General features: G+C 46.0%; 4 protein-coding genes across 7 annotated transcripts; 2 read left to right on the forward strand and 2 right to left on the reverse strand.

Annotated features, from left to right (window-relative positions):
* Positions 1–104: 104 nt before the first annotated feature.
* LOC1276232 (protein lethal(2)essential for life) lies at positions 105–1,003 on the reverse strand. The gene has a single exon (XM_315550.5). It carries the CDS (start codon positions 808–810, stop codon positions 190–192), a length of 621 nt encoding a protein of 206 aa, XP_315550.5. The 5' UTR covers positions 811–1,003; the 3' UTR covers positions 105–189.
* Positions 1,004–2,789: 1,786 nt separating this feature from the next.
* LOC1276233 (splicing factor 3B subunit 3) lies at positions 2,790–11,577 on the forward strand. 3 transcript variants are annotated; one of them, XM_315551.4, is made up of 15 exons: positions 2,792–2,945; positions 3,107–3,440; positions 3,851–5,026; positions 5,759–6,066; positions 6,262–8,310; positions 8,506–8,555; positions 8,769–8,883; positions 9,107–9,191; positions 9,436–9,487; positions 9,922–9,984; positions 10,262–10,326; positions 10,539–10,594; positions 10,866–10,920; positions 11,152–11,219; positions 11,440–11,577. In XM_315551.4, the coding sequence occupies exons 2-5, from the start codon at positions 3,215–3,217 to the stop codon at positions 8,203–8,205; spliced, it is 3,654 nt and encodes a 1,217-aa protein (XP_315551.1). In that variant the 5' UTR covers positions 2,792–2,945; positions 3,107–3,214; the 3' UTR covers positions 8,206–8,310; positions 8,506–8,555; positions 8,769–8,883; positions 9,107–9,191; positions 9,436–9,487; positions 9,922–9,984; positions 10,262–10,326; positions 10,539–10,594; positions 10,866–10,920; positions 11,152–11,219; positions 11,440–11,577. The 3 variants fall into 3 exon arrangements, with proteins under 3 accessions (XP_061504588.1, XP_061504589.1, XP_315551.1); XM_061648604.1 differs by lacking the exon at positions 3,107–3,440 and having other exon boundaries at positions 2,790–2,945; XM_061648605.1 differs by lacking the exons at positions 6,262–8,310; positions 8,506–8,555; positions 8,769–8,883; ... (6 more) ...; positions 11,152–11,219; positions 11,440–11,577 and adding an exon at positions 5,452–5,537 and having other exon boundaries at positions 2,791–2,945; positions 5,759–5,957.
* A 924-nt stretch (positions 11,578–12,501) lies between these two features.
* On the reverse strand, positions 12,502–16,398 carry LOC1276235 (transmembrane protein 11 homolog, mitochondrial). Of its 2 annotated transcripts, XM_061648607.1 has the most exons (5): positions 15,926–16,168; positions 14,668–15,118; positions 14,254–14,474; positions 14,060–14,175; positions 12,502–13,996 (listed from the first exon to the last, which is right to left on the reverse strand). In XM_061648607.1, exons 2-5 carry the CDS (start codon positions 14,709–14,711, stop codon positions 13,829–13,831), a joined length of 549 nt encoding a protein of 182 aa, XP_061504591.1. In that variant the 5' UTR covers positions 14,712–15,118; positions 15,926–16,168; the 3' UTR covers positions 12,502–13,828. The 2 variants fall into 2 exon arrangements, with proteins under 2 accessions (XP_061504591.1, XP_061504592.1); XM_061648608.1 differs by lacking the exons at positions 14,668–15,118; positions 15,926–16,168 and adding an exon at positions 16,203–16,398.
* A 1,507-nt stretch (positions 16,399–17,905) lies between these two features.
* LOC1276236 (rab5 GDP/GTP exchange factor) lies at positions 17,906–21,529 on the forward strand. The gene is made up of 5 exons (XM_061648652.1): positions 17,906–18,640; positions 18,860–19,084; positions 19,151–19,884; positions 19,960–20,202; positions 20,277–21,529. Exons 1-5 carry the CDS (start codon positions 18,481–18,483, stop codon positions 21,339–21,341), a joined length of 2,427 nt encoding a protein of 808 aa, XP_061504636.1. The 5' UTR covers positions 17,906–18,480; the 3' UTR covers positions 21,342–21,529.
* Positions 21,530–21,719: the final 190 nt, after the last annotated feature.

Below are 21,719 nucleotides of genomic sequence, written 5' to 3' on the forward strand. Positions count from 1 at the left end.
TAAAGTAGTATTTACATTTTTTTTTCAAACCTAATATTTCAACATTTTTATTTATTTTATATATTTTCGGATCCTCTACTTAGCAAACATTAATTCACGTCAAATTGTTTTGGATGTATAACTTAATTTATTATTCTTAACGAGTAATTATGCATAGTACAGGTAATGCTTTCTTTGATAAATGCAGACTTATGATTCCATCTTCTCTCCATTCTTCTTGGCCGGCTCAGCGTCCCCAGCGGCCGCCAGCTTCTTCGCCGGCTGGCCAGTGTGGGTGATTGGAATGGCGCGCTCCGGTTTCTTCTGTTCCAGCTCCTTGCGCGGACACGTAATCGTCAGAATGCCATCCGACGACAGCGACGACACAATATCGCTCTCATTGTGGCCATCGGGAAGCACGTACCGACGCACAAAGTGGCGCGAGATGTAGCCATGCTCGTCCTGCTTCTCCTCGTGCTTGCCCTCCACCACGATCGATTTGTCCACGTACTTCACCGAGATCTCCTCCGGCGAGAACTGCTGCACATCGAGGTTAATCTGAAACTTGTCTCCCGTAACGTTCACCGTCGATCCGCTGTCCTTTTTCGTGGCCAAACAGGAGCTGTGCCATGGACGGCTGTATCGGTGGTTCAGATGGTGATGATGATGGCGCGGCTGCAGTCGACGATCGCCCACCGAAGCCATAGCGTTCAGAAGGTCATCCGCGGTCACACCGCCACCGAAGTGTTGGTCCAGCAGACGGGAGTTCCACAGCGGACGGTCCCATTCGTCGTCCCACCAGTTGCGGAAGAAAATCGGTACGATCGACATTTTTGCTCTAATTGCTCAACAAGGAACACACAGTACGATGAATTTCACTTTCACTTGGTTCGATAGAGTTCGACTTTTCTTTTGACGAAAGTCGCAAGGATACGCTTTTGTGATTCGCTTTGGCAGTTGGATTGGCTTTGGCGCTTTGTTGTATTCAAACTGATGACACTGCACGCTCTCGCCGCCGTTTATATACTTGAGAGCGTTTCTCTCTCGAACAGGCCGGAGAGTTCTCGAACTGCCCAGAAAGAGCGAGCGAGTGTGAGCAGATGAGTTCATCGCGATGAATGGTGAGTTGAGCGATGGGCTACAGGGTGACTCAGAGGTCGAAAGTGGTGAGTTTGTTGTAAGTCGAAATTTCTAGAAGAATCTAGAAAAATGAAGAAAATTCTTGAAAAATCTTGATAATAAATCATTTGCAGTTTTTAATTTAACAAGATGCTTGACAAATTCTGGTGCACCTACAATGTGAGGTCTAAAATTGTTGCTGTGTTTATTTCGATTTGGGAACGGATTATTTAGTTTTGCCATAATTTCGGATTTGTGAAAGGCGAAGATTCGCCAAACATTTTAGGTTATCGAACCATCTCTTTGGAAATACAAATAAAAATCGAATTATTTTTTTAAGATACAGTAGAATGCTGATTGTCCAGCTCATCTCGGGACCGGACGGTAGCCGGTTAATCGATTTACACGAATAATGGTCAAAGAAAATTATTACAAATACAGTGGAGCACCGTTTATCCGTGTACCTTTTATCCGGGTGTCCGTTAATCTGTGCTGTTGAGAAATGAATTGGTAGTCAGCCTAAGGCCGAAAATACACGGACCGAAAATTTGCGGCCGCCTGCTGTCATACCCATGTACAAAGTGTCAACGGCAACTTTTCCGAACTGCCATATCCATACAATTTTCAGCAAGCTGAATTCCACGGCCGTAAAATTCCGGTCCGTGTATTTTCGGCCTAGGGGCCGTGTCTGTGCTTCATCGCATGCGATTTTATCGCCCAGCATGTGCGATAAAAAACGCTTTTTCGTATAATATTGCGATTATGTGGAGGATTTTAATAATATAACGATTATGAAAAATTAAGTTGAGATTGTTCCTACAAAACACCACACATTTAGTTTGACAGATTAAATCGGATTTCGGACAGATTAAATTTGTTTGATTCCGTTGTACGACGAAATCACACGTCCGACGTTATCTGTCAAATCTCAGATAAAGTTTTGAAAGGTTTTCCGATAGAATTGCATCCGATGGAGCACAGACACGGGCTTAAGTGTATTGTATGAACTTATTTTGATGTTGGATGATGCTTGGAAGTCAGCCTAATATGTAATTGGACATATGTGAAGCAATGGGACTTAGGCACTGGTCTAATCTTGTTGCGCGCAACATTGTTGCAGACAAAATGTATGGATTTTGACAGCTAGCGCAACTTTGTTGCATGCCAAATTCAATCCAATTTGATTTTTGTCTGGCAACATTTTCTATTTACCTTGGTCATGGTAATCGGGTGTATGAAATGACACAGCAGCAGCGTGCGTTTTGTTGACATCCGCTAAATTTGGATTTTAAGCATTTATAATACATTTTTTGGTGTATATTTTGTTTTTTCAACACTTCATTCAATAAGTGAATGATGAAAAATAAACTCTGAGCTGTTAATTGGCAATTTTTTTACGCTAAACAATGTCAAAGCGAAATGTTGCCAGCAACATTCATAGACCACCTCAGCGATATGTTGCCGAGCAACAATGTTGCGCGCAACAAGATTAGACCGCTGCCTTAGTATTCAGTTGTTGTTCAATTAATTAAAATTAGCGGAACATAATTAAAAATTTATCATTCTACAGTAACGATGATTTGAAAATATTCAACATAACCGTGGTGAGAAGTTGCTGTGTCAAGTTCAAACGTCAACCGCCGGTCGATTGCGTTACCTGCCCTTTTCTAATTTCAACATTTGATTTTCACCACCTTCTCTCAATTCGGCCATTTTCTCTCCTACTTCCTGCCGACGCGGACGAAAATTTCAGGGCGCTTGCCCTTTTCGGTATCGCTCGCTGTTGGCTAGTTAAAATGTAGTTCAAGTGATTACACTATTCGCACCTGAATAAAACTCTCTGCGTGGTAAGTATTGCTGAATGACCACAAGCGTAATTTTTGTGGGATAAAATGCGCTTTCCGAACCCTCCGAAACTAGAGCCAGATGGTGGTGTGATGCGGGGCACCATAACCTCAAAGTAGTCTCGTATGTAAAAATGCCTTCTTTCGACCCTCCCTTTTTGCAGGAGTTGCCTTCCGTGCTGCGCGCAATAAATATTAACGTAGCGAAGTTTCGCTCAGAGACAGAGAGATAGAAATTGTTGGATAGTTGGAAATAAGGGACCCTCCCGGAGATGTATCTGTACAACTTCATTCTGCAACGTGCTACGGGCATCACGCACGCGGTGCACGGAAGCTTCGCCGGCACCAAGTTGCAGGAAATTTTGCTTGCCAAGGGCAAAGGCCTGGAGCTGGTTCGTCCGGATCCAAACACGGGCAAAGTGCACACGCTGCTGCAGACGGAAGTGTTTGGCGTGGTGCGTTCGCTCATGTCCTTCCGGCTGACGGGCGGGTCGAAAGGTAGGTTAGATTCTTCTTCTCCCTTTTTTTCTCGTTCTGTCGTTCGCTCCGAAGCGCCGACTAGATCACAGACGCACGCATCTTATCGAGACGGTTTCAAAGCTTCGATCGTGCTTTTGGGGTATAAATGTGAGGTTATGTGTGCACCGCTGTAGGAGGTTAGGTATGGCGTATCTTGCTTCGGGTGCACGTTGGAAGGTCGGAACCGGCCTGTAGTAGTGTGCAAGAAAACTTATTTTACGCCTATAGCAAGCTTAAAACGGACGCAAGTCGCTTTTGAGGATTTGTTTCAATCGTACCTTGAATTGAAATTTGCGCTCACACCATCTTGTTGCACTCTCCATTTTTGACACTCCTCCAGATCGATGATTCGCATCTTAACCTTTGTTTCCCTTCGACTCCTCCCCCAGATTATGCCGTAATTGGTTCGGATTCGGGTCGCATCGTGATCCTCGAGTACAACCCGGCAAAGAATCAGCTCGAAAAGGTTCACCAGGAGACTTTCGGCAAATCGGGATGTCGGCGTATCGTGCCCGGCCAATATCTGGCCATCGATCCCAAGGGTCGTGCCGTGATGATCGGAGCGGTCGAGAAGCAAAAGCTGGTCTACATTTTGAACCGCGATTCCGAGGCCCGGCTCACCATCTCCTCGCCGCTGGAAGCGCACAAATCGAACACCCTCACCTACCACATGGTGGGTGTGGACGTTGGCTTCGAGAATCCCATGTTCGCCTGCCTGGAGATCGACTACGAGGAAGCGGACACCGATCCAACCGGTGAGGCGGCCACCAAGACGCAGCAAACGCTCACCTTCTACGAGCTGGATCTGGGTCTGAACCATGTGGTGCGCAAGTACTCGGAACCGCTGGAGGAGCACGCCAACTTCCTCATCTCCGTCCCGGGAGGGAACGATGGGCCGTCGGGCGTGTTGATCTGCTCGGAAAACTATCTGACGTACAAGAATCTGGGCGACCAGCACGACATTCGCTGTCCGATTCCGCGCCGCCGTAACGATCTGGACGATCCGGAGCGTGGCATGATCTTCATCTGCTCCGCCACGCACCGTACCAAGTCGATGTACTTCTTCCTGGTGCAGACGGAGCAGGGCGACATCTTCAAGGTGACGCTCGAAACCGACGATGATGTGGTGTCGGAAATTAAGTTGAAATACTTCGACACGGTTCCGCCTGCGACGGCCATGTGCGTGCTGAAGACGGGCTTTCTGTTCGTGGCGTGCGAATTCGGCAACCATTATCTGTACCAGATCGCACATTTGGGCGATGACGATGATGAGCCCGAGTTCAGTTCGGCCATGCCGCTCGAGGAGGGCGATACGTTCTTCTTCGCCCCAAGACAGCTGAAGAATCTGGTGATGGTGGACGACATTCCTTCGTACGCACCGATCCTTGGCTGTCAGGTGGCGGACTTGGCGAACGAGGACACACCGCAACTGTACCTGGCTTGTGGCCGGGGTCCACGGTCATCGATACGTGTGCTTCGCCACGGGCTGGAAGTGTCGGAGATGGCCGTATCGGAGCTGCCCGGTAACCCGAACGCTGTGTGGACCGTCAAGAAGAGAATTGATGGTAAGTGGCGGTCGCATGTTTGCAATAACATTTGTTCTTCGTACTTTTGTGATGCTTAGTAGGCTGAAAAGAGGACATGAAGACGTGTGCATCGACGTGTCGATTTCTATAAATCAAATGCAGTTTAATGTTGCTTCACGACACATTCATGCTCTCTTTTCTCGCTCATAGATTGTATCTATTAAGTAAAGTAATGTCAGATAATAATTCCAAAAGCTGGTGTTCGTCGATAAGATTCTTACAAGCAACCTAAAGGCGAGGCATCTCCTTCGAATTTTCCTTACAAATAATTATTCTTTTCAACTGCTATTATTACATTACCATTGGCAGGATGTGTTTGCCAAGCCCTTAGGTTGCCTGTATACATTTTCCAAACCATGAGTAGAAATTGCAATCACAAACACCAGTTTTCCTCTCATTTGCAGGCATTGTGTGAGAGAGAGAGAAATGTGTGTTGGAAAAGTGATCAAGTGACACAAACACACTCTCTAGAAAGACCGTTGGCCAGTAGGTAAGAAAAGCGATGATTTTACGATAGGAACTATTCTCACGTTACTACAACACCGTACCAAATGAAAGATTGAAGAACAGTTAGGCAACATTTTTACTCCCTAGCACGATTAAAACCCGTGCCCCCCTTCACACATACGCAGTATGTGTGTGTGTTCTAGTTTGGATGAATTTGTACTGAAAGATCCTGGTGGATTGTTGTGTGTTTTTGCATTCTTGCAGACGAGTTCGATGCGTATATCATCGTGTCGTTCGTGAACGCTACGCTTGTGCTGAGCATTGGCGACACGGTCGAGGAAGTGACGGACAGTGGCTTCCTCGGCACGACACCGACACTCTGCTGCAGTGCGCTCGGCGATGACGCTCTGGTGCAGGTCTACCCGGACGGCATCCGGCACATCCGGGCGGACAAGCGTGTGAACGAATGGAAGGCGCCGGGCAAGAAGACGATCATGAAGTGTGCGGTCAACCAGCGGCAGGTCGTGATTGCCCTCTCCGGCGGCGAGCTCGTGTACTTCGAAATGGATCCGGTAAGAATCGTTATTTTATATTGGAAAATAATTCACTGGGAATGCTTTTTATGATGATCTAATTGAACCTGAATTGTTTTGAAGAATCAAAATTCAATGTGTCCTGCAGTGCTGATTTATGTTGCAAGCATTATCCAAAACACATGCTTTTGAGTATCTTTCCATCATTAATCAATGGCTCATTTCTCCTTCCAGACCGGCCAACTGAACGAGTACACGGAGCGTAAGAAAATGCCGAGCGAAGTCATGTGTATGGCGCTCGGATCGGTCCCGAGCGGCGAACAGCGGTCGTGGTTTTTAGCCGTCGGTTTGGCCGATAACACCGTACGCATCATATCGCTCGATCCAACCGATTGTCTGTCGCCCCGCTCCATGCAGGCACTGCCCTCGGCAGCCGAGTCGCTGTGCATTGTGGAAATGGGCACGGTGGAAACATCCTCCGAAGACGACGGAGTCACCATCACGACCGGCTGCATCTATCTGAACATTGGACTGACGAACGGTGTGCTGCTGCGGACCGTGCTCGACCCCGTGTCCGGCGATCTGGCCGACACCCGCACGCGCTACCTCGGTTCCCGGCCGGTCAAGCTGTTCCGCATTCAGATGCAGGGCTCGGAAGCCGTCCTGGCCATGTCGAGCCGGTCCTGGCTGAGCTACTACTACCAGAACCGGTTCCACCTGACGCCGCTGTCGTACGAAACGCTCGAGTACGCGTCCGGCTTTTCCAGCGAGCAGTGCTCGGAAGGTATCGTGGCCATCTCGACGAACACGCTGCGCATTCTGGCCCTCGAAAAGCTCGGCGCCGTGTTCAACCAGATCACCTTCCCGCTGGAGTACACTCCGAAACGGTTCGCCATCCATCAGGAGACGGGCAAGCTGATCATTAGCGAAACCGACCACAACGCGTACACGGAGGAGACGAAAACCGTGCGCAAGAAGCAGATGGCCGACGAGATGCGTGAGGCGGCCGGTGAGGATGAGCAGGAGCTGGCGAACGAGATGGCGGACGCGTTCATCAACGAGGTGCTGCCGGAGGATGTGTTCTCCTCGCCGAAGGCGGGCACGGGCATGTGGGCGTCGCAGATCCGCGTGATGGATCCGATCAACGGCCACACGTACTCGAAAGTACAGCTGGCCCAGAACGAGGCGGTCCTGTCGCTCGCCCTCGTGCGGTTCGCCGTCGACCAGAAGTGGTACGTGGTGGCGGGCGTCGCGAAAGACCTGCAGATCAACCCGAAAATCAGCGGCGGCGGCTTCATCGACGTGTACAAGGTCGACAGCCAGACGCACCAGCTCGAGCACATGCATCGCACGGAGATCGACGACGCGCCGGGAGCGCTGTGCCCGTTCCAGGGCCGGCTGCTGGCCGGCATCGGCAAGGTGCTGCGCATCTACGACCTCGGCAAGAAGAAGCTGCTGCGCAAGTGCGAAAACAAACACATTCCCAACCAGATCGTGAACATTCAGGGCATGGGGCAGCGTGTGTACGTGTCGGACGTGCAGGAGTCGGTGTACTGCATCAAGTACAAGCGGGCCGAGAACCAGCTGATCATCTTCGCCGACGACACGCACCCGCGCTGGATCACGTCGGCCAGCCTGCTCGATTACGATACGGTCGCGACCGGCGACAAGTTCGGCAACATTGCGATCCTCCGCCTGCCCCATTCCGTGTCGGACGATGTGGACGAGGATCCGACCGGCAACAAGGCGCTGTGGGACCGTGGTCTGCTGAACGGAGCGTCCCAGAAGGCGGAAAACATCTGCACCTTCCATCTGGGGGAGATAGTGATGTCACTGCAGAAGGCAACGCTCATTCCGGGCGGCTCGGAATCGCTCATCTATGCCACGATGAGCGGTACGGTCGGGGCTCTGGTGCCGTTCACCAGCCGGGAGGACTATGACTTTTTCCAGCATCTGGAAATGCACATGCGAAACGAAAATCCGCCACTGTGTGGGCGCGACCATCTGAGCTACCGCAGCTACTACTACCCGGTGAAGAACGTGATGGATGGGGATCTGTGCGAACAGTTTACCTCGCTCGATCCGGCCAAGCAGAAAAGCATCGCCTCGGACCTGGGCCGCACGCCCAGCGAGGTGGCGAAGAAGCTGGAGGATATTCGCACACGGTACGCGTTCTAGACCAGCGCTGGGAGAAGGATCGGAGTGGGGCTTCACTGCCACACTTCCGTTTTTGTTCCTCAATTTTCTGTGTTGGCGTGCCACGGTGCAGATTTTTCTATTAAGGTAAGCATCGAAATTTACCTTTTTAATTAAATGCGATTTTATATGATGAATTTACTAATCATGACCTTTGGACACCAATGAATATGTCTTTGATTATGTCTACGTACCTTACTGAAGCCATACCAAACAAGCCTTAATTAATAAATAATTTGTTTATGGCGTTTAGTTAATAGTGTTTTTTATGTCTGCTTTCAGATCATTCCGGATCGTTTGGCGAGCGTATTTATCTCTAGAAAACTAAGATGGTAAGTGTTGGAATTACTTAGAAATTACCGTGCATGTATCTCGGGTTATCCGGAATGATGATCGGGGAAAAAGACCTTTGGACACATAAGAAACAATTTTGGTTAGAATATTCCTTGTATAGACACTGAGCGCTTCATTCTAACAAGTTCTTCAATTCATTGCTTGTTTTGCTTTCGCTAATTTGTATTCATTTCTTGAATCTCTATTTATAGTGAAAGTGCTTCATTTCTCAACTATATTCGCCATAACGTGTGCGGTTCTGCAGTATTGATCCCATCAACATGGCGTTTTTTGTATAAACCGACTGATCCAATTTTACATTAAGTGGTAAGTTTTTTACAATTCAACTACAGTTCCTTAGTATTATTTGAGTTCAATCATTGAAGAAAATGAAATGATGATCCTACATGATAGCAAGATAGACTAATGAATTACATTGATCGAAACTAATGTACAACTGACTATTTAAAAACAATAGTTGTTACAAATGACCCGAACACTTGTGTGTTACTAAGACATGTTCAATTCTTTCTTCCTGGTGTCATTGCAGCTCCCTATATCTATCCGATCCGTTGCTGTCTGCGGTGGTGGTTGGAGCGTCATGTAAACATCACCCCATCTTAACTGCTCTCATGGTATGTATTTTTCGTTCTTTTTTTAACATCACAGAACAATTATTGAAACGCTTTGATTCTTTAACGTGATGGTTGAATTTAATATACTCGGACTCCTTAATATGCTCAAAGGAGAGATGAAAATAACTTTTTCTGCTGATAATTCGAAGAAAAACAAACGTTTCAATATGCAATCGATGTGCTCTTTCCCTGATTTATTTGATAGCAAAAGATTTAATTCTCGTTTTAATACCTTTTCTCTTAGGTTTACACTTATCCTCGATGCAAACCGGTTCTCTCATGCTCTGTACGAAAAGGTTAGTATACAGTACTTCAACATAAGACTTATCTATGCTTCTACAGTAGGTGACGGCTAACTGAAAGGGGTTAAATTTGTGAGAAAAATCCACATTTGCTATGAATTTCTCTTCGTAAGATTCCGGTTGTTTCATGTTTTGACATTTATATGTTTTTCAACTGTGAATCACTCCAGTTAGCGAACAGTTAGCGAAAAAAAAACTCCAGTAAAACACGTCCAGAGTTAGCGGTCACCTACTGTACTAAGAAGCTTCCACCTAATCCCCAACATAATGATGATTCAGATTAAGTCATGACCTTTGGACACCTCAAAGAACAAATCTTTGGTTACTTCATAAGATCGTACTGACCGCAAAATAAACATATTCCGAACTAATTGCGTGTTTTTCGCATTGTAGTCTAATCAAGATGTTCTTTTTATCTCTTTCTGTAGTGCATGTACAACATGAGTCGTGAATAAATAAGGCTGCGCAGCTGCACAGGAGTCCTTCTGAAGGTGTGTATCATAATAATGTTAATTTTTTTTCGCAACTCCCATAATTACGTCTTTTGCGATAGGATAATTATTCAAATCCACCAGAAGCATTAGCAATTACACCCCATAATGATGATTCAGATGAAATTATGACCTTTGGACACCTCAAAGAATACATCTTTGGTTACCTCATAAAATCGTACTGAATCAAAACAATAGTTGATCCATCCTACCCCTTAGTGTTCTAAGTTGGTGCACATAAAAATTAAAACTTCAATTCTTTTTACTAATATTTCAGATTGGACGCAAAACTTTCCCTGAGCAACGCATAAGTAACAGACGTAAAACATCAACTTTCAATAGGTGAGTTTCATTGGATAAGTAAATAACATTCTGTTGTAAAAACTAGTGTAACTTTTCATATGATGATTTTTACTGCAAGATAGACAATGAATTTTCCATTGATTATTTTAATTCAACTGAACTTTTTCTGTTGAAACTATATTTTGCACTATTATATGCAGCTCTGTGACTAATAAACGGTTTATTCTCTTCTATTTTCATGACGACACAAGAACCAGAATCTTCTACAATTTGAGGCACACAATTTTCTTCTCTTAATCAATTAATGGTAAGTGTTTTTTTTTTTGTACAAAATGTAAATTGAAAACTTTCTGTTGACGTTTCTTCATTTAACGGAATTGTAATCAATTATCAGTCAACGGAAAAGAAATTATTTAACATGATGTTCATTTAATATACGCTAATACAGCCAATTTTATGCTCTGGCGATAGGATGATTATGCATTATTATCTACTGATTCATTCGAAAAATCAACACTGATTGATGTAATTCGTTAAACTATTACTAAATACAAACTTTCATTTCTCTTATTTCACAGTATTGCATGACGATCTTCTAACATCGTCTCTCCTAGATGAAGCGACCAATTTGAGGTAAGTCTTTTTTTCTATTTCACCTTCATCGTCGATCATAAAACAAAGAACGTTAGTTCAGATAAACGAATTCATATGATGCTTTGTTTTAATATACGCTAATATAGCCATTAAAAAATGGCGAATGATTAAGCAATTTTTACCACTGATGATATACTGTAACTTATGTTTTATGTTAGTTGTAAAGGCATTTCCAATAACAATGTTATTTTTATCTTTTCCATTAAACAGATACACCTTTCCCTCCCCTCGAATGGCAAGAGATCTTGGTTACCTTCCAACAACATCCAGCCAAATTGGTAAGTTTTCCTGATCTTTCAATGAAATCCGAGTACCCAAACCCCCAAACTCAGCCCTTTTCTCAAATGATGAAAACAATTAAGTTCGGACTAATGAACTCTTGTAATGATATTTCTATTTAAACTGAATTTCTTTGGATAGTTTGGAGCTTGCTATCAACCACAAATGGAATAGAAGTTACTGATTCTTAATTTTATTTCTTTCATTTTCATGTTGCAGGTCAGCCAGCAATCGAAGAGCCTGTGAGCCAAACAAATATAGATGGAGTTCAATGTAGTTTTTATCTGTAAACCAATAAATAAAAATAAATAACTTTGCACTACAGGCGTGATATAATGCCGTGGTGTGACATATTAATGTTATGCGTTGATTTTTCATTTGAATTTGAGTTGAGAAAAAAAACAAATATCATGTAATTTTCGTATAAATAAGCAAGAAAAGGATAACAAACTGAGCATTACTCATTTCTTTTTTTATTGAAAACTAAACTTTTGAACCATATTTTTCTGTTTCGATAACTTAGTTATTTTACAGCTGAATAACAGTATGCAACAACATTTCTTATTTCTCGTCTCTCTGTTTTTACACCTTCATTCTGCATTATGCATACAGTATTTACTGAGTTGCCGCGTGCACGAAACTAGCCCTCGTCACGTTCTCTGTATTACTTTCTTTGCTTAACGGCTACGTATGTTTCCCTTTTGAAAATATTCTTCACCCCGTTCGTTGTTCTCAGGTGATGAGAAAGATTGCGCTCTTCTGGGGAAGCTAGACAAACTATAATTCTTCTATGATTATCCAATACTTGTTGTCAGACGATCTATGGTGATTGCTTGCAAATTATTTACCTTTGCTAATTAATTTCGCATTTTTTGAATTTTGAGTCGTTGTAAAGTGTAAAGAAGGAGCATAATCTTAACGCGTGATAGAATTTAAAATTCATTCATACAATCAGTGGATTTGTTCGTCCGTGTTCGACAGAACTCTGTATATCCAGAACATTGTTTGCATCATCTAACAAGCCTTAGAGACTTGACTTAGTTTAAGCTTCACCATTTGGCCAGCAAATTGAAGTAAAACACTGCTCCCCCCCAAGCCACATGTCAACTCGTTCTTTACGCTCGATTAACCATACACATGCTTGTAGCTGAAATCAACGACGATTCGTTCCGTTTAGTTTTATTCGCATCAATTCTCTATCCATGAGCAACCTCCATTCAGAGCAAAATATTAGCTCAAAATAAAGAAACTCATGTTCTCTTTTTATTTCCCCTTTTCCTCTTTTCACTATCAGCTTTCCGCCAAGCACTACACAACATTTCGGTGCACACGACGCAGCCGTCTCACGATGTGCGTGTGGTGTGGGGTAAATTGTCGTTTGAAATACTACTATTTGGCTCCTTATCTTCTTAAATGCAGCTAAAATTGCTTTTCTCGCTTTATAAGTTCTCTTTTCTTATTCATCCTCCTCATCATGCCCCCTCTGCCGCCCACTGTCTCTATCGTCTCGCACGTGTTAGAGGGTGTGAGCCGCCTAATCAGCCTTTTCTATTCGATTTTCTCCACCCCCTCACCTCACCAGTAGCCGTTTCAATAGTCTAAAAAAGCGTCTTTTTTCCTTCTCCAGTCTCGCCCATAGAACGTACCTTTGACCCCATCCCGCCGCCGCCCCATCTCTTACAATAGGTTTTACGAAACAGGTTTTAAACAGACACAGTTCGAGATGTAACGAAGAATCCATAGAAAATAAAAGCGCACTAAAACAAAAAGAAAACTGACCTAGAATAAAACGCCAAAATGTGTCTAACTCTGCCCTAACGTGTTGCTTTCCGGTTTGTGTTAATAGAAACAAATGCAAACAATTTCCTCAATCCCATATCTTCGCGCCTTTTCATGATGTCCGTCCTTTTTTCTCCCCCTAGTACAAGTGGTTGTGTAGCATGGATGCGATCTTTGATCATGACATCCTAGGATCCTTTGGCAAGCGTGTCGATATCGCCCGAGCGCGTCCTACTACTACACTACTAAACAAAATCCACACACCATGCACACAACAGACCCCGACCGAAAGCGACATCAACTGCAGCACGATATACATATAATATCAGTCACAATTAGAGCGCGGACAATTCGTACTCTTCACCAACAATTTCTACAACAATGTTGCATTGTGATTTGCGCTTTTGAGCACTCCAACACTTCAACCATCGGCAACAACACAGCGCCTGCCTGCATCTCTTATTACATTTAACATTCCGACGATTTCGGAAGGAAAGGATATACTAACACCTAATCTAACAGATAAAAAGGTGGTGCTGCACACGTGCGCTTCTCGCTTGGCTGATTACAGCTTGATCGTTTCCGCTTCATCGCCACTCACCCCACCACCCCACCACCGTGTGTGTGTTTTGCAGTTTAGTGGCAGTGTGGTTGTTTTGTTTTTGCTCCGCCAGCACACGTTTAACGTTTCTTTTTGCCAACATCTTTTCGATCGGAAGCGGTTAGTAGTGTAACAACGAGCACAAGGGCAGGGGAATATGGAACGCACGCCTTCAACACCACCACCACCACTAACGTTGCGTTCGATTTGAATCCTTTCTTCGTTCTCCTATTTCAACGCTCTATAAATGGTCCAGACGCAGACGGACGCCGCCAGGGTGGTCACTATTCGGTGGCTGTACGTGGCGAGCCGATTGCCCTTGTGCACCAGCACTACCGGCGAGGATGCTCCTTCCGGGACGGGGATTTTCATGAGGTTTCGCTGCTTACGCTCCACCTGTGCGGGACAGAGAGATTAAGAAGATCGTTGCAATGGTAATGTAGCGGCTATCAAACTCACCTGATACTCGACGCACGGATCGCAGGTCCAGCAGATGGCGTACAGGCTTGTGCAGAACATCGATACGGCGCAAAAGGAAGCACTGTAGATTGTGAGCTTTTCCCGCCAGATGAGACCTGAAGCCCAGAACACAAACCAGAACATTGGGTTAACACTGGCCACAAAAGCGCTTCCGAGCTTGAACCACTACTCACTGATTGCTATCGATGCGGTCCCGCTAATCAGGGCGGTTTTGTGCAGACAGTTGCCGACCGCAATCCATCGTTCCGTTTCCTCGCCGAGCCGCGTCGGCTCGATGACGATGAAGCGCACCTTATCGAACAGTGCTTTGTTGAGGTCGGACTGGAACATTTCGTGTGCATTTTCACCTTCGTACACCTCCCGGATCACGCGAACGGTGGGCGATATCAGCTCGCTGCAAAGGGGAAGGTAAGCATTAAATGTTGGAGTGTTAAATTGGATAAATAAAACTGCATAGCTGTTGCAAAATAGTATAATATTGGCATGTAAATAATGAATTAACATTAACACCAAACTCTTAATATGTTACTGAAAATGTTGCATTTCCCGTACTACGCTTAGATGGCGAAACAATAATAGCCACTCACTCGATGGGACTTAACCGTTTCGGTTCGATCGAAAGCTCGGACATGTTACGCTGGCACTAACACGTCGGCTCGCTGTCGTACTTTACTCCTGTATTGAGCTGAGCGTTTCCTTATTTTCCAACCGGCTAAAGCTACAGGCTTCTGTACACTTTCCGCTCAGCTCCTTCTAATGAACCTGGCAAGGAATCCACCACTCGGCGCTGGTGTAGAAGGATTTTATGAATGAACTGCACACTGTCGGCACGGTTTGGTGTTGCAGCACTGCACTATGCCACTGGCAAACTCCTCCGCGGATCGGTCACTACTCCGCACACCGTCTGCTGGCCGTCTTCGACCTTCTCCGTGTTTCCGCGTTGAGCTGCAGAGCTGCACACGCAAGAGGTGGTGGTGGGTGGTGTTGGTTTGCGTTTTGCTTTCGGTGGGTTAGTGCACTAACAAATTAGGTCAAGTTCTGAGTAACGGATCCGTGCAGTGTGATTGTTTGTTGGGGTTGGGGGGCATTCCACGTTCAAGGGTGATGAGACGGCGACGAGACACACATACGATGGCCGATGGTTTGGTGTGGTTTGGCATGCAAAAGGTGAGAAAAAGAGGAACAAAACAATTGCGGTTAGTATGGAGTATTTATGAATGAAAGTTAAGCTGGTGGATGGCTTCCCACAATACAATCATAATAAATAGTAAATCGATTTTCGTAAATCAATGACCATTTCGCAACAGCGCGAAATTAGAAACTTATATCGATTAGAATTCACCCTACTTAAGGGACTTAAGGGACTTTTTATCAATTAAAGGGAAAATGCAAAATGTGAGATTATTTAAATTAAAATAAAGAGAACTTAAGCATAGCACCACTTCTCACAAATTGCATCTAACCAAATGAAGACATTATTCGCTGGACCGATGCCGGCATGGGCGAAAATAGAGCTTAAAAATAGAACCGCATGCAGGTACGGCGCGTAACAAATGAACCAATAAAAATAGAATCCTTCGGTAATTGACAATAATAGAAATTAAAATTGGTTCGTCCTTTTGGAACCATTCTCTTGCGCTTTTTCTCACATCGCCGTGCTAATTCGACCAACTAATGTAATCGTTATTAAAAACGGGAGAGCCAATGGTTGCATCTCAAGTTCAAGGTCAATCTTCTCATCTGCACAGATGGTTTGGGAGGAGCAGGGAGGGGAGGAGTCAGTGTCCGTATTAACTGGAAACACGGCCTGTGACTCGGAGCTGGTTACGTGTTTTTCTTGCGTACTTTCTTCTGCATTTCCTTCGATAAACGATTTATCTACAAATATGCAGAGTAAATATGAGTACGGGAAGGTGCCACCACTAAGCTCGTCGGGACGGTATTTCTTCTCCGGAGATCGGTTATGTAAAGGAGGTAGCATTCCCGAGAAAGAAACAGTCCCACACAGGCAAGTCCTCTAGCGGAAGGGAAACGACGGGAAGTAGTGTTGCCACCGGAACGGAACGTTCACCCGGCAAAAGACTCGGTTCGCCCGCGGGCTGGCGATTGCACGCACATTTACCTTTCACTGCCACTGCTGCTCTCGGTTTCACTGGACATTTTCTATGCATGCACTTGCGTTTTGTCGGCCGGATTGCACACGGTGAACGTTGTTTCTGTCGGATTCTGCACGTATTTTTCCCCTCCCCGTGCTTTTCGAGCGACTAGAATAATCCGAGATATTTTTTATCACACTCTTTCTCGCCCGCTGTCAGTTGAAGTCAGCTGTCAGAACCAAGGTGGATTGAAGATAGCAGATGGTGTAAAAGGGCCTTTGGTGGGTCGCCATAGATGAGGGACTTTACGTCATTGTAAAACCGTTAACCATTGGTTTCCGCACACAAAGCATACTAAATAGAACAGATTTATTTGTTATTACATGCTTTTTTATATGATTATTGATGTTGTCGAAAAATGAGATATAGTAACAAAAGAGTAGATGATTTGTTTCGTCACTAAAATTAAAATCATATGATCATGAGTTCTATTCTCACTTAAATCGTCCATGTGTCTCGTAGATAATGAGGAATAAATGTTAAAATAGGAAATATAAATGATTTCTTAGTTTTTATCCTCAAACATGTCAAAAACACAATGAATTATACAATAAATTCACGAAATGCCACGCCAAATGCCAAATTTAATGTTAAATAAGAACTCGCAAAGCTCAAAATATATTTTTAAAGTCAATTTAATCGAAAAAAATGTGGTAAAAAAAATTAAATGAGCCAATTAAAAAAATGTAAACAAAGTTTGAATCTTGGGGACCTTACGTCAAGTGACAAATTATCAAAATGCTCTAGATTCCACCACCTGATCTCCTAAATGTACCTTGGTGGCCGCCAAAAAGCTCGCCTTGCCTTGCGGACAGAGTGACCAGAAAAACCGATATAGACACGTAGGGTTTGAAGGAAAAATCTCATTTTTTATCATTGAACTTAACCTATAAAACTCAGCCAAATAATCTAATCAATCTAAATCATCCAGCGAAAATCTAATGACAGTACATACGATAAAATCGTATCCAATGGAGCACTGCAGCGGCCCTAAGCGGCCCCGAGAAAAATAACTTGCCACCACTGAGAAGAAAATGTGCATTTTAGTCCTTCTTTGGCTTAGAATTCCTAGTACAATTTTCAGATCGACTCTTCAGAAAGACTTTCATTTGTGTAACCGCTGAACCAAATCTAATCCATGTCCTAATCCATATCCTAGAAAAAGGATGCATATTCTCGTGAGATGGAACTTTCGTTTTGCGCATTAGCACCCCGCTCCCCCCGGTTAACACTTCTTTTTAACTAAGTTTCGAGCTTTAACCTACCAAGCGAAAGGCCACGGGAGTGACAAAATGCTGACAAATTTTTCAAAATGTGAGCTTTTGTCACTTTTTTGAGCTTTTGTCAAAATTTTGAGACCTGGAGCAGCCAGGAAAAAAAGTTGACAAAAGTTGACAAAATTTGACGTTCGTGAAAAAGCGTAAACGAACAGCTATTTGGCGCAGTTGTGACCCATTGTTATGATAATAATGCTAAAATGCATGATTCTAATTGATTTATGTACCTAGTTAGTGTTTCTTAAACAAAATATCGATGATATTCAGATGTTGGAGCTTTTTGTCGCTCTTGTGTATGTTTTTGGTGCGGCCACGAGAAAAGCTCTTTTTTGCAGTTGACAAGCAATTTTGACAAAGTTGAAAAATTTTTCAACATTTTTTCAGCTCCGTAGCCACGCGCTAACCGAAAACTACAGATAAAATGTTGGTGCTCCTACCGAAATCTGCCAAAATAATCTGGCCACACTGGGTGCGGGAATTCTTGCTTGACAGTTTCGCACAACAATAACAAGTCATAGCAAACAGTGGATTGGTACGGGCAGCATTCCAGAAAAGAGCAACCCGACAAGTCCTCCCATATGGCCTCCCGTGGCCTTCCGTAATTGCTTTGCGGGTTGGCGTGTTGCGTTTGAGTGCTTCCGGCTCCCCAGTGCAGGAAGTGTGCCCCATTGCCAGACAGTCCCGCGCTCTACCAACCAAACCCCCAGTGCAAACGTACACAGTCCATCATCGTCCCGGGATCAGCACGCCCCTGCCGTAGCACAGAACCCGTTTCAGCATAATTACATCGTCAATCGGGTGGCATTCCACCGCCGAACGACGACGTGTTGTGCAATCGACTTGAGCCGTTTCCAACCCGCCTAACCGGTGATGTGATGTGGCACCGTTTTTCGGAACACTCCACTTCGTCGCTTTAGTTGTACACATACACCCCCAGCATCCACAGTACCACAGGGAAGATCGCACGATGGATAAGGTGGAAAAGATATTCTCCATCAAAACGCCCCGCATCAAGCAGAAGGATCTGAAGTGCCGCAACGGGTGCGGATTTTATGGCAACGCGCAATGGAACGGCCTGTGCTCGAAGTGTTATCGCGAGCGGTCCCTCAAGGAACGGCATACGAAGCGTAAGTGTAGGCGGTGGAGGAGGAGAAAAAGGAAGGCGGCTGGAGATTGCAGCCGACCGCGGTTCCACGGAAGGCGGTTATCGGGGGAAAGCGCACATGCAGAAGCTTGTACTACGCTTGTACGCGTGTGTGTGTTTGCATTCTCCGGAAGAGCATGCGATAGAGGGGGAGTTTGACGATGAGTGTATGGCACATTATCTTGTTTTTTTCTTTCTGCAGCATTTCGACTGTCCAAGAGTGATCAACAACAAAAGTCCGGCGCGGATCAGGCGTCCGCTTCCCATAGTCAGTCGGTGCCACAACAACAACAGCAACAACAGCAACACTCCCACCAACAGCAATCGTTGCACTCGAAATTGATCCCGAAGCTATCGGGTGAGCGGGACGAGAAGAAGAAAAAGTTGAATTTGATAGACTTTATTAAGAAATCGACTCCCGGGAGAGGTAATTTAAGTGTTACATAAGTCCCAGTTGCAAACGCTATTCTAAACGGCTCCCCTTCTTTTGCAGATTCGGAAAAATCGCGCCATCACAGCAGGCAACCGATCGAAAAGCTCGAGCAGGAGTACGTGGACGCGCTGAAGGCGCTCAAGATCGAGGAGGCGGCCAAACAGGAGCTGAAATACTTCATACACATGCTCGACCAGCAGATACGCAAAAAGTATGCGACGGTCAGCGTGGACGAGCTGTCCGAGCTGGTGCAGAACGGGTACAGCAAGTTCCGCGACTACATGCATATGGAAAACTCCAAGTTTGCCGGCGCGACGGAGGAAATGCGCGAGCAGGTGCTCGACTTTTTCGAGCGCTGCATCATGACGAAGAACCACAAGTATCTGTTCTCGCCGCCGTCCACCGACGACGAGGACAACGATTCGTACATTCACAAGCGCATCCGGCAGCTGAACTGGATCACGGCCGAGCATCTGATGTGCAGCATCGACGAGGTGAACTCGGAGGTGCGGGAGCTCGCGTACACCGCCATCACCGAGCTGGCATCGGTGGATTCGTTCCTGTCGCCGCAGGAAAAGCTCGACTGCATCGTGCGCTGCTGCCGGCACATCTTTAGCTTCCTGAAGAAATCGGTCCAAGGGCCGGCCAGTGCGGACGACTTTCTGCCGGCGCTGATCTTCGTGGTGCTGAAATCGAACCCGGTGCGGCTGCACAGCAATATTAACTTTATTACGCGGTTCAGCAACGCTTCGCGGCTGATGAGCGGCGAGGGCGGTTACTGTTTCACCAATTTGGTACGTTTTCGATGGGTTGGGAAGTGTGGCTTATTGCTCAATGTGTGTCCATTTGTTGCCATTCCATTCTTGCAGTGTTGTGCAATTTCGTTCATCGAGAACATTTCGGCCGAGTCGCTCTCGTTGACGCAGGCCGAGTTCGATAGTTTCATGTCGGGCGAGCACGAGGGCACGTCGGCGTGGGAAAGTGCACTGATCGCATGCGAAAGCTTGCACCAGATATCGGAAAACATGAAGGTGATGAAAACGATTGCGGCGAAGAAGGAGGTGCTGTATAGCGGAATCATTACGCTGAACGAAGAGATTGACACTTTTGGGGTAAGCAATGTTTTAGTATGATTTTCCCTTTCCCACATCCATTTCGTAAACAAACGAATTCTTCCATTTGGTAGCAAGAGATTCGACAAACGGTAGCGGAGGTGCTTGACCGTACGCCGCTCGTGCTATTGCCCTGCAAAACGCCGGCTCGCGTTGTGGCCATGCGACAGCAGTACCTGTCGTCCTCGGTCGGAGCCGGCTACGTTGACCCTGACTCGGTACAGCCCGCGCTCGGTGGCGGCCATTTTACCTCAAACTTGGTAGCAGCCAACAAAACGGTCAACATTGAAGCTGCCAGCAGCAAACCAAAGACGGTGGTGGTCGGTACCGCATCCAACCATCAGCCTCCGGCGTCCGGTACGTCCGGTAGTAGCGCGGCCGGCGAGGTAGAACAGCTGGTGCAAAGTCTGTCCAACACGCTGACGACGCCGCTGGTGTCGGTCGATGCGGGGCCGCCGGAAACGGTCGCCCCGTCGTCACCGTTCTACGGTACGATGAGTGCGAGCAATTCGGCCGACCTGCTGTCGGCCTCGCCCTCGTTCGACTACAACAACATCTTCGATGCGCAATCGCTGGACGGGCTGGCCACGCCGGACGATCTGGCGACGGATTTCATCCGCGGCATACGCAACATCAACTACGACTTTGACTTTTCCGACCACAGCGGGGAGAACAGCACGGCGGAGGACTTTGACCCGCGGGCCACGTTTAAACCGGTCCCAGCCGTACCGACGGAACCGACGAAACCGCCGATCACACCGTTTGATCTGGAAGAGTTTGATCCGCTGCTGCAAAAGGACGGGGCCGGGTCGACTGGTCAGCGTCCGGCGGAACCATTGCTACCGCTACCGTTACAGCCATCGACGGTAGTGGCGAGTGGGGTTGCCGGTACCGGCGGTGGCAGTCTGCTGGATGATTCTCCCGGCTCGCTGATGCTGGAGTCGCCGCTGAAACCGACCGTCGCCGACTTCCACGGGTTATCGCTGCACGGGTGCAACATTCCGACGATAACGTGCGCGACCGGCGTTCTACATCCTCCACCGGCTGGCGGTGGTGGTGGGATCGGTGGGAGTGGACAGAATGGGCCAAAGGCTACGTCGAGCGGTCGGAACGCTAACAATGACACTAGCTTAATCTAGACCGGTGCAAACGACAGGGGACGTTGGCGTTGATAGTGACTTGTTATTGTATATTGTTTGCAGCAGTGCGGAAGCACAGTGGACGGTTAAGATAAAAATGGAACAAAAATTGTTTGTTATTTGTTTAGTACAAGAAGAAGAAGGAGAAGAAAAAGAAATAAACACACTTATTTGCTAATTCAATCGAACTTTGCCCTTGCATCGGAATTCTTTACGAATGTAATGTCCGTATCGTATAAATGTAAAAAAAAACTTCCCTTAGTCATATAAATACGCCCATCAGTGTTGCACGCGTAACTTAATACCAACTGCGCGAACGTGTGCCGTAATCTCAAGTAGCCGGGAGAGAGTGAGGGAGAGTGTGTGCAAAAAAAACAG

The sequence above is a fragment of the Anopheles gambiae genome, chromosome 2 (assembly GCF_943734735.2).
Source record: "Anopheles gambiae chromosome 2, idAnoGambNW_F1_1, whole genome shotgun sequence".
Classification (NCBI taxonomy): Eukaryota; Metazoa; Arthropoda; class Insecta; order Diptera; family Culicidae; genus Anopheles; species Anopheles gambiae.